At 43.7% G+C, this 9,365-nt stretch overlaps 1 protein-coding gene across 1 annotated transcript; it reads left to right on the top strand.

Moving 5' to 3' along the window:
• Positions 1 to 4,123: 4,123 nt before the first annotated feature.
• Positions 4,124 to 9,358, top strand: LOC112818855 (olfactory receptor 1F1-like; the record flags this gene model as incomplete). The annotated part of the gene is given in 6 exon segments (XM_025865944.2): positions 4,124 to 4,246; positions 5,461 to 5,511; positions 7,611 to 7,718; positions 8,491 to 9,088; positions 9,091 to 9,301; positions 9,303 to 9,358. Coding segments are annotated over 3 exon segments (862 nt in total), but the record flags the coding sequence as incomplete, so codon positions are not given.
• Between the last annotated feature and the right edge of the window lie 7 nt (positions 9,359 to 9,365).

Genomic DNA, 9,365 nt, shown 5'->3' with positions numbered 1-9,365 from the left:
AGAGGGCTGCTGGTCTTTTGGCTGAACTCACATTCCTGAGCCTCACTTAGGATCCAAAGAATACTTCATAATTTTTAGTGCTCCTATTAGTCTGTTTAGGCTGCTCTAACAAAAACACCATACACTTTGTAGCTGAGACAACAAACATTTATTTCTCACAGTTCTGGAGGCTGGAGGTCCAAGATCAAGGTGTCAGCAGATTCAGTGTCAGATGAGAGCCTGCTTCTTGGTTCTTCTTTCTGTGTCCTCAGATGGTAGAAGGGGTGAGGAAGCTCTCTGGGGTCTATTTTATGAAGACACTAATCCCTTCAGGAGGGGTCCCCCACTCATGACTTAGTCACCTCCCAAAGGTCCCACCTCCAAATACTACACATTGGGGGTTAGGTTTCAACATTTTAATATTTTGGAGGGGCACACAAATCGTCTGTGGCAGTGTCTCATCCTCCAATTTGAGTGCCTTGCTTTATGGGGGGTATATTTAGCAATAAGGTGTTGTGTTCCTTTGATTTTGAAGAAACAGAATAGCATTTGCTTTTTCATCTGTTCAGGATGCCTAGTCTTTCTCCCTGAGGGGAAAACCTTCCCTGAACCTTTAAGATCCCAGTCAATATTTCCCCTATGAAGCCTTTGGTGATTCCTCTAGGCTGAGATTCTCATTCCCTCTCCTGAGTTCCCATAGAAAACTCCTCTTGAAATTATTATATATGTGATACTGTGTAGTCTGTTTATTGCTGCTTCCTCTCCCCCTTCCTCTTTGCCCTTAGGCACTCTAAAGACTTTGAGATGCTCAGGGATCACACACATAAACTGTTCACCTTGGACACCCATAAAAAGCTTGGCTCCTGACACTTACTGCACTTGCAAACTATTAATACTGAATAGGAGAACGACAGCCTGTGCTTCTGGAGAACCCAATCTGAGAGGTCTTTTAGCTTTTTAAAGATATATTTTATTTGTTTATCTGAGAGAGACAGTGATCGTGAGAGTGGGGCAGGGTGGGGGAAGGAGAGGGAGAAGCAGACTCCCCGCTGAGCAGGGAGCTCAACTCAGGGACCATGACCTGAGCCGAAGGCAGATATTTAACCTACTGAGCCACCAGGTGCCCCATGAGAGGTCTTTTAATAATAGTAACAATGACAGAATGACAACAAAGGAAAAGAACAGATATACTATGTTGCATAATCAGAGGTTAAGCATTACTGTCTAGTCCATTTGCCGCATTAGTGACTATTTATTGAAACAACATTTAGTATTTTATTTGGAGATATGATTTTACCAAATAGAGTGTTGCTATTCAGTCATTTTGCTTGATTTTTCTGTGCATGTGTCATTGTTTACCACTAGTTTCTTTTTAAAATTCACTACTCTATTAGCTTCTTAAACACTGATCTCTGCTTGTTTCTGTGTCTCTTTGCTCCATTTGTTTTGCCAACTCCTCCTCTTTTACCATTTTATAAACGTTTGTTTTCCTCTTGGGTTTTATGCTTGGACTTCTTTTCAGTCTATACTCTCTTCATGGGCAATCACATCTACTTCATGTCTTTAACCACATCTATGTTCTTGTGACTTCTGAATCCATATCTGTCAGACCTCCCCTTGACCTACGTATCCATTCTGCCCAGCCTGGATGTCTTCACACCCAACACTTTCTAATGGAACCCATGGAATCCACACTGCCACCATCATACCATGATCCATCCCAACAAGCACAGATGCATTTCTCTCCTGCCTGCACTGCCTATCTCAATCAGTGGTTCTCAATTAATGTTGCAATCCTCCTACACTTGCCCTAATCCCACATATCCAATCAGTCACTAAGTGCTCTGCCTTCTACTTCCCTATCATTCCTCAATATTATTCCCTACTGTAGTGAGTGGGATTGTGTCCCCCAGCCTGCAAAAGATGTTCAACTCCTAACTCCTAGTACCTATTAATATGACCTTATTTGGAAATAGGGTATTTACAGATGTAATCAAGTTAAGATTTGGTCATACAAGATTAGGGTAGGTCCGATTTCAATGACTGCTCTCCTCCTAAGAAGAGGGAAATTTGGACATAGCTACTCATAGAGAGAACACCATGTGAAGACACAAAGACACAAAGAGCCTCAGGAATAATGCCACGTGAAGATTGGCAGAGACTGGAATGGTACATCTATAAGCATCACTAAGGATTGTTGGCATCAAGCAATCCTCTAAGTGAGGACCCTAAGGGTTGATGGCAGCCACTGAAGCTAGAAAAGGGGCATGAAACGGATTCTTTCTCAGAGCCTCCAGAATGAACCATCCTTGCCAACACCTTAATTTTGGACATCTAGTCTCCAAAACTGTAAGAGAATAAATTTCTGTTGTTTAAAGTCACCTAATTTATGGTAGTTTGTTATGGCAGGCCTAGGAAACCAATACACCACCCCAATAGGACTGCTTGTCTTATCTTTTCCATATGACCTGTACAACCTTCAATTGCAGGTGTTTGCATTCTTTTGGGGTCTTCCACCATGAACATATAAGGCCCTTGAAATAAGAAATGAGTCATTATTCACATTTGTACACAGAAAGTTCCTGGGTCTGGCTCATATAAAGTGCATGTTTCATGAATAATGAGAAGCAGAAGTCAGTATGCTGAGGAAATTATTTTGTTTTTCTCCCTGTCCTCCCTACCCCAACTAGGCTGTACTCCATGAGTGCAGGGACCAGGTTTTTCAATAGTATCTGCAATATAGTGGTTGCTCAACAATTCTCTCATGTGAATAAATGATTATAGGAATGATTCAATATGGGGAACTTACTATAGAGGATGATGAAGTTTCCTAAAGGAGTCGATGGACTTGGTTCAGCTCTCTGCCACCTCACATCAGACCTTCCAGGCCATAATGAAGCTTGATGTGCATGTTTTAATGTATTTTTTAATGGTTATTTTTTTTTTACATTTAAAGTGGTTGCAAAAATATTGAAAAATTTTAAAGTAGGTATATTTAAACTCACATTATTTTATTTATTTTTTAAGTAGGCTCCATGCCTAACTCAAGCGGGGCTCAAACCCAAGGACTCTGAGATGAAGTGTCACATGCTCCACCAACTGAGCCACCCAGGAACCCCTAAACTCACACTATTTTAACTGCAATATTTTATTTACACCCAAATCAGAATCTTTTATAATTTTACTTTTCCAAGGACAGAGTCCCTCCTTGACCAAACTCTAATCAGGCTCCTCCCTCTTCTTGACTATGTTCAACTTTGGCCTAAAAGACTTGAACAACTAACACTCAACAGCTCAAGGCCACATCCCTAGGATGGCCCTAGGTGCCCTTACTGCCTGCCTCAGGAAAATCAAGGCTGCCAAAAGAATGTACCATTTGTTCCAGAAACACCTGAAGATAGGGACCCTGTCTGTATGGTAGGGTAGGAGCCTTGCTTCCATAAGGGCCAATTAGCAAACCCAGATGGGTTTCACAAGGACCAACCCTCTCATCCAGCTTTTTGTAATTTTTCACTTCCCTGACTGCGGAAGCTTCTATTTCCTCTCCCTACTTCCTCATTCTCCCTTTAAAATGCCCAATCACCTCTGCAGAAAATGGAATGGAGCTCAGCTCCTTCCCCTACCGTCAGTAGTTACTGAATAAAATCAGTTTTCACTGCTTTAACTAATGTCTGGCTGTGTTTATCTTTGACACTAGCTTAGTATTAGTAAACTCATCAGTAATGTCTTCAGAATCTTCTTTGCCTGTTTCACCTGAGAGAACTGCCGTATTTCACAATTTCTCTTGACTAAGCAAAGGTGTTAAATAATATTAACTTTCAGCTTATCTTGTCTTTAAAATTCTTATATTTTGTTAAAGGATTTTTTGCATTAACTTTGTTTTTAAAAAAAAACACTGCACTGAAATATTACTTACTTTGATTACTAAGCCTTTTGAGCCCCTTAATTTCGCACTTTTCGCACATTTCGCACGTCCACCCCGCCCACTGGGTGTCTGGAGTCGCCCGCGAGCCTGAGGACCGCCCTAAAACCGTCGGCCACACGCAGGCGCGGCGCGGGAGAGGCGGATCAGTTGGAATCACTTCCCGGAAGCGCTGTACCCGCCCTCAAACGGAACCAATCAGAGGCTGCGTCGCCCCCGCCCCGCAATTAGATAGAAGGAGCGGAGTCTCCGCTCTGCAAGGTCTCTGCGAGGAGGTGCGGCTTAGTCTTTCTCCGAAGGGCGGCGGACTGGTGACTCCTGCATGGAATGGGGGTCTACGCTGCCGTAAGTGGCTCTGACTCTTTTCCCCCGAAATGGCGTAAAGGGGCACTCTGGGGTTGGTGCCCACAAAACCTGGGCAACTGGCGGGTCCCATGAGCCTTCCGCTGCACCTGCTCCGGTCCTTTAGGGCTCTGCCCCATCGTCTTCCCTTCCTGCTTACGATGGGTCACAGGTGGTCAGGAATCCTATCTTCTATTTCCACAGGCTGGGACTGTCTGAAGTCAAGGTCTGACTTCCAATTTGGATATCCTTTCCAAAGGCGAGGTTGGCTGAAGAGCCAGCGGCGCAAAAGCGGGTGTAGGTGGCTTGGGCCCTTCTCAGGGTAAGGGGGCCTCTGTACTCCGAGGCCCTGGGTGATTATTAGAAATGCATAATCTTAGGCTCTATCCCAGACTTCCTGATTCAGATTCATTGCTTTAACAACGTGCCTAGGTGATTTCTGTGCACGTTAATGTTTGAGAATTGCTGCTTTAAGCTTCCAAGATTCTCGATGTAGGAGGCAATGTTGATGTATGCATTTGGTTCTGGAGATAGTGGCCTATACTGCAAACGTAAAGGAGAGGTTAAGGTGTGAGCCTTGGTCCTCAGACTTAGGATCTTTATGACTTTCCATGTTTCACTTGTCACTTAAGATGGTACAATGAAAGTGGTGTGATACAGGTAGAAAACCTTTGTGAGCATAGGTATCTGGGAATGTACAGAAACTCTCAGGAAAAGGAAACTAATATACACGAAAAGGCACTAATCAACCTGAGGCTTAAAGACTGATAGGCTGTGTATTAGGGTTGAATGGATCTATCCCATCTGCATCCCACAAATATCGTTTCAAGGTAAGGAACTCACTTTATAATAAAAGAAATGTGAGGGGCGCCTGGATGGCTCAGTCGGTTAAGCATCTGACTTGATTCATCTCTGGGAATGATCTAAGGATCCTAGGATTGAGCCCTGGATTGGGCTCCGTGCTCAGTGGATAGTGCTTGGATTCTCTCTGTCTCCCTCTGCACCTCCCCCTGCTCTCTCTTTCTCAAGTAAATAAATAAATGCTTAATAAAAAAGAATGTGATAACCAGTTGCCAAAATGGCCCCCAGTGATCCTGATATTGTGTAATCCCTTCCCACATTGATTTGGGCTGACTGTGTCTTAATCCATTCAGGCTGCTATAACAAAATACCATAGACTGGCTAGTTATAAACAACAGAAATGTATTTTTTTACAGTTCTGGAGGCTGGGAAATCTAGGATCAAGATACTGGCACATTTGTTGTCTGGTGAGAGCCTATTTCCTGGTTCATAGATGGCAATCTTTCAGTGTAACCCCGCTTAGTGGAAGGGACAAGGGAGCTTTCTCAGGCCTTCTGTTATAAGGGCACTAATACCATTAGTGAGGGTTCTGCCCTCATGACCAGATCACCTCATAAAGGCACTGCCTCCTAATACCATCACCTTGGAGGTTAGGATTTCAACATCTGAATGTTGTGGGGACATAACCATTCTGTCCCTTGCACTGTGTAAACAGAGAATCTTGCGGAAATGATGGTGTGTGACTGTAGGAGCTCCATCACAAAAGATAGTGTGGTTTCCATCTTGCTCTCTTGAATCAGTTGCTCTGGGAAACCAATTACTCTGTTGCAAGGACATATCAAGTTAGCTCTATGGAGAAGTTGATGTGAGGAACTGAGACTTTCTTGCCACAGGTAATGTGAGGGCACCATCTTGGAAGTCCTTCCTTCAGCCACAGTCAAGCATTCAGATGACTGGGTCCCTGGTGACAACTTAACTGCAGTCTCATGACAAGTCCTGATCTAGAACCATTCATCTAAACCATTACCAGGTCCCTGACCCACAGGATTTGTGTGAGATAAATGTTTACTGTTTTAAGTTGCTAAGTTTGGGGATAAGTTGTTACTCAACAATAGATAATTAATACAAGGGATAAGGCTGGTATCCATGTGATTCGCTGGAATTTACTTGTACACCAACACCTGGAGCACTTGACCTTATGGAATAGAGAAATGGTCTTTTAAAGACTCAGTTTGGGTACCAGTTGAGGTTACATTGTGAGGTTAGGGTGCTGTTTTATAGGATACAATGTAAGTTTAATACCAGTGGACAATATCTGCTGAACTTTCTACCAACCAGGAATTTATGGGGCAAGGAAACAAGAGGTAAAAGTGGGCACTACTTTTTGTAATACCTAATGATCTACTTGTACAATTTTACTTCTTATCCCAGGAACACTGGGCTCTGAAGAGACTTCTTGCTGGTCAATTTGGGCTCAATTTGCTGCTGGATGAACTGACCAAAAAAGAGAGTCTAATATTGTTATGACTTTGACTATGACAAAAAAATAGTTTTGCTGTTACACACTGGTAGCAGAGAGGATTATGGATGGAAAGATTTCCTGGAGTGGATTCTGGAATGGCCATGTCCTCTGATGGCAGCTAATGAAAGACTAGATCATTTTATTTGGGCAGGATTGTAAGGAGGTCAAATCTCTCCAACATGAAAGTTCGGGTTACTATATCGATTTTTAAAAACTTGAACAGCTGAGATGCTGGCTAAAGACAAAGGGAACATGAATTAGATTGCAGATAAGGAAAATTATTAATATCAACTAAGGATTCATGGCTACCTGTGGAAATGAAGACTACCCAGTCATATTTTCCTCCTTCCTTCGTTATGTATCTCTCTATTGTTGCCAGCTAGCTTTCTTCTTTTCTTTGCCTTTGTCCCTCTGTTTTACATACACATAGGATATGTAGTTATTGGTTAGCTTTCAAGTTTGATTTAGAAGTAATAGAATGTCATGATGGGAACATGATTGGAGTAGCCAAGATCCTGATTATAGACCTGGATGCAGTAACTGATGGGCTTTAGTTGTTCCCATATTGTGAGAAATATAGTTGTGTTATGTTAGGCCAGATAATGTCTCTCCTACTGAAGCATAAATTGGTAAGAGGGATATGTGTTAATGTGTGCAACCAGAGGGGTGGATTCTGGTGGGCATTTATCATGCTTTTCTGGCTTCCCAACTTCTGTAACCCTTCTAAAGCTTGGGTAATTTCCTACCTCATAATTTTGGTTGAGAAAAAAAGTCAACTTCTTCCTCCATAACAGGAAACCCTGAATAGTTATCTCCCAAGTTCTGACCCAGGGGTTAGATCCTTATACTTTGTCATCATTGTTGGGTCCACAGGGACCAGGAAATAGATGGGACAATTATTTTCTGCTTGTCTCGGATGAGGCTTTCAGGGGATCTGGTCCCAGTGGCCATGGAAGCCACTGTAAATACCTGTTTCTAATTCCCCCAAACATCCTTCTCTGTGCAGAGGGCTTAGACAGTGAATTCTGCTTTTCACTCACTCAGGATCTACCAATATTTCCAGTACTTTCCAAACCTTATAATAAAGAATAACATTGGTTGGTTCCTCAGAGGTGAAGAAACCTTGCTATCCACAGTACCAACTTCTTCTAGGTAAGATTATAACAGGATATATATATATATATAGATATAGATATAGATATACACATACATATATATATTTTTTACTAATGAGTGAAGTTATTTATATGTATAGTTACTAATGAGGGAAATTCTTTGAAGAACCTCCTTTGTTAAATCTTCCAGATCCAGGGAATGATAGAGTCCTGAATCCATCACCTGGAGCTTGAGATACACTGATAATAATCAACTGTTTTACTTGTCTCTGTAAGCTACTAAGAAGTGGGAGAAAGCCTGGGAATGTTAAAAGAGACATACATACATAGAGACATACATGGCAGAGAAGGGCTTTGTTTGTGTCTGTCTGTTTTTTTTTTTTAAAGATTTTATTTATTTCTTTGACAGAGAGATAGAGAGCACAAGTAGGCAGAGTGGCAGGCAGGGGGAGAGGGAGAAGCAGGCTCCCCACTGAGCAGGGAGCCGGATGGGGGGCTCGATCCCAGGACCCTGGGATGATGACCTGAGCTGAAGGCAGCCGCCCAACCGACTGCGCCACCCAGGCGCCCCCTGTGTCTGTTTGTTTTTATATTTGACAAGATTTTAAAGATTAGTGCAGTGGGACCACCGTCATCTAGGACTGGGAGTTGGAAGTTTAGGATGTAGAGACTAGGGGTGGATCCTGACTGAGCAATTCTAATACAGGTTTCATTAACATGACCGTGTGGGTGGAGCTTGGATTGTTGTATCCAGAGCCATAGCTTCTAGATTTCTAAGCTCTGCTTCTGTTCGCTGCATCTGCATCCAGCCCATGAGAGGGACAAACCAGTCCCGTGTCTCTGAGTTCCTCCTCCTTGGGCTCTCCAGGCGGCCCCAGCAGCAGCAGCCCTTCTTTGTACTCTTCCTGAGCATGTACCTGACCACGGTCCTGGGAAACCTGCTCATCCTCCTGGCCATTGGCATGGACTCCCGCCTGCACATCCCCATGTACTTCTTCCTCAGCAACCTGTCCTTTGTGGACATCTGCTTCTCCTCCACCACTGTCCCCAAGATGCTGGCCAACTATATACTCGGGACTCAGACCATCTCCTTTTCTGGGTGTCTCACACAGATGTATTTTCTCTTTGAGCTTGCCGACATGGACAATTTCCTCCTGGCTGTGATGGCCTGTGACCGCTCTGTTGCCATATGCCACCCCTTACACTCCTCAACAAAGATGACCCACCAGCTCTGTGCCCTGCTGGTTGCTGGGTCATGGGTCATTGCCAGCCTGAATGCTCTTTTGCATACCCTGCTGATGGCTCGACTCTCGTTCTGTGCAGACAGTGCCATCCCCCACTTCTTCTGTGATGTGACGCCCCTCCTGAAACTCTCCTGCTCCAACACGCACCTCAATGAGGTGATGATTCTGAGGGTTCTCTGACCATGATCACTCCATTTATTTGCATCCTGGCTTCATATGTCCGTATTACCTGTGCCGTCCCGAGAGTCCCATCCACAAAGGGAAAATGGAAAGCCGCCTCCACCTGTGGCTCCCACCTGGCCGTGGTTTCTCTCTTCTGTGGCACCATCGTTGCTGTGCATTTCAACCCTTTATCCTCGCACTTGGCTGAGACAGATAGCAGCTGCTGTGATGTTCACAGTGGTGACCCCCATGCTGAACCCCTTCATCTACAGCCTGAG

This window comes from Callorhinus ursinus, unplaced genomic scaffold, assembly GCF_003265705.2.
Source record: "Callorhinus ursinus isolate GAN/ISIS: 27379988/994484 unplaced genomic scaffold, GSC_fseal_2.0 scaffold1692, whole genome shotgun sequence".
In the NCBI taxonomy this organism is placed as follows: Eukaryota; Metazoa; Chordata; class Mammalia; order Carnivora; family Otariidae; genus Callorhinus; species Callorhinus ursinus.
This window is presented reverse-complemented; position numbering and strand designations above follow the sequence as displayed.